This window comes from Phalaenopsis equestris, unplaced genomic scaffold, assembly GCF_001263595.1.
Source record: "Phalaenopsis equestris unplaced genomic scaffold, ASM126359v1 Scaffold223237, whole genome shotgun sequence".
In the NCBI taxonomy this organism is placed as follows: domain Eukaryota; kingdom Viridiplantae; phylum Streptophyta; class Magnoliopsida; order Asparagales; family Orchidaceae; genus Phalaenopsis; species Phalaenopsis equestris.
In genome coordinates this window covers 6,616-7,401 of record NW_018241365.1, presented here as the reverse complement: position 1 = coordinate 7,401, position 786 = coordinate 6,616, and the positions used below count along the sequence as shown (strand labels likewise).

Here is a 786-nt window from a genome sequence, read left to right as displayed (position 1 = left end):
AAAATTGAAAGTTATTCAGACAACTAGTCTTCAATAGGAGCGATTATTGTGTGCGGAGAGCGCACGCAGCTCTCGGATCACAGTCGCACATCGCGCTGTATGACAGTGGGTCCGCGATGTGAGGCTGTGATTGGAGAGCGCACGCAGCTTCGTACCCAATAATTAGACCTTCAATAGGATCCTGATTTGCAGATTTAATACATATTAAGAAGCAATTGTCACATTCCATTTATGTTCATCTGTATGGGACAGAAGTTCAGTACTTGGTTCGACAAATCCTTCATCTCAGCTATTGAAAATCAGCTGCAGTTTTTCTTCACATTATTAGCAAACAATCAACAAATTAAATAACAAACCATCAAAAAAAAATTCTACATTTACAGAACTACCTCCCGCCAAAGCCCATGACCTTTGGAGCAAATCTCAACAACCTTGTCAACGAGCTCGAATGAAACTTCCTCGCGAAAAGAAAGCAAACCGTAGTATTCCTCCCATTATACTCGCAAGTGGAGCCGCCCCTCATCCACCGCAACAGCTCCGGCGTGACCGCGGGACGAATAAACCTCGCCGGATGCGCCCCGCCGTGCGACCAATCGACCCATGTAAGACTCCGATTGGCATTCAGGTGGCCGAAGCTCATGGTGATCATTGTGGGCAAGTAATGCTCGTCGACATAGCAGGAAGGATGACAGAAGCGGCGGAAGACGGGGAAAAAGCGGTCGTCGGCGACGACATGGATGGCGAGCGGGCGGCTAAGTTCGAACCATTGGGAGCCTTTGCGCCCGG

The 786-nt window shown here is 48.5% G+C and overlaps 1 protein-coding gene across 1 annotated transcript in view; it reads right to left on the bottom strand.

Annotated features, from left to right (window-relative positions):
* Nucleotides 1–260: 260 nt before the first annotated feature.
* LOC110037668 overlaps nucleotides 261–786 on the bottom strand; it is a 4,950-nt gene continuing 4,424 nt past the window's right edge. The window contains exon 2 of the mRNA XM_020742365.1: nucleotides 261–774. Within this exon, the coding sequence (XP_020598024.1) occupies nucleotides 386–774 (389 nt within the window). The 3' untranslated portion in view covers nucleotides 261–385. The remainder of the gene's footprint in view (nucleotides 775–786) is intronic.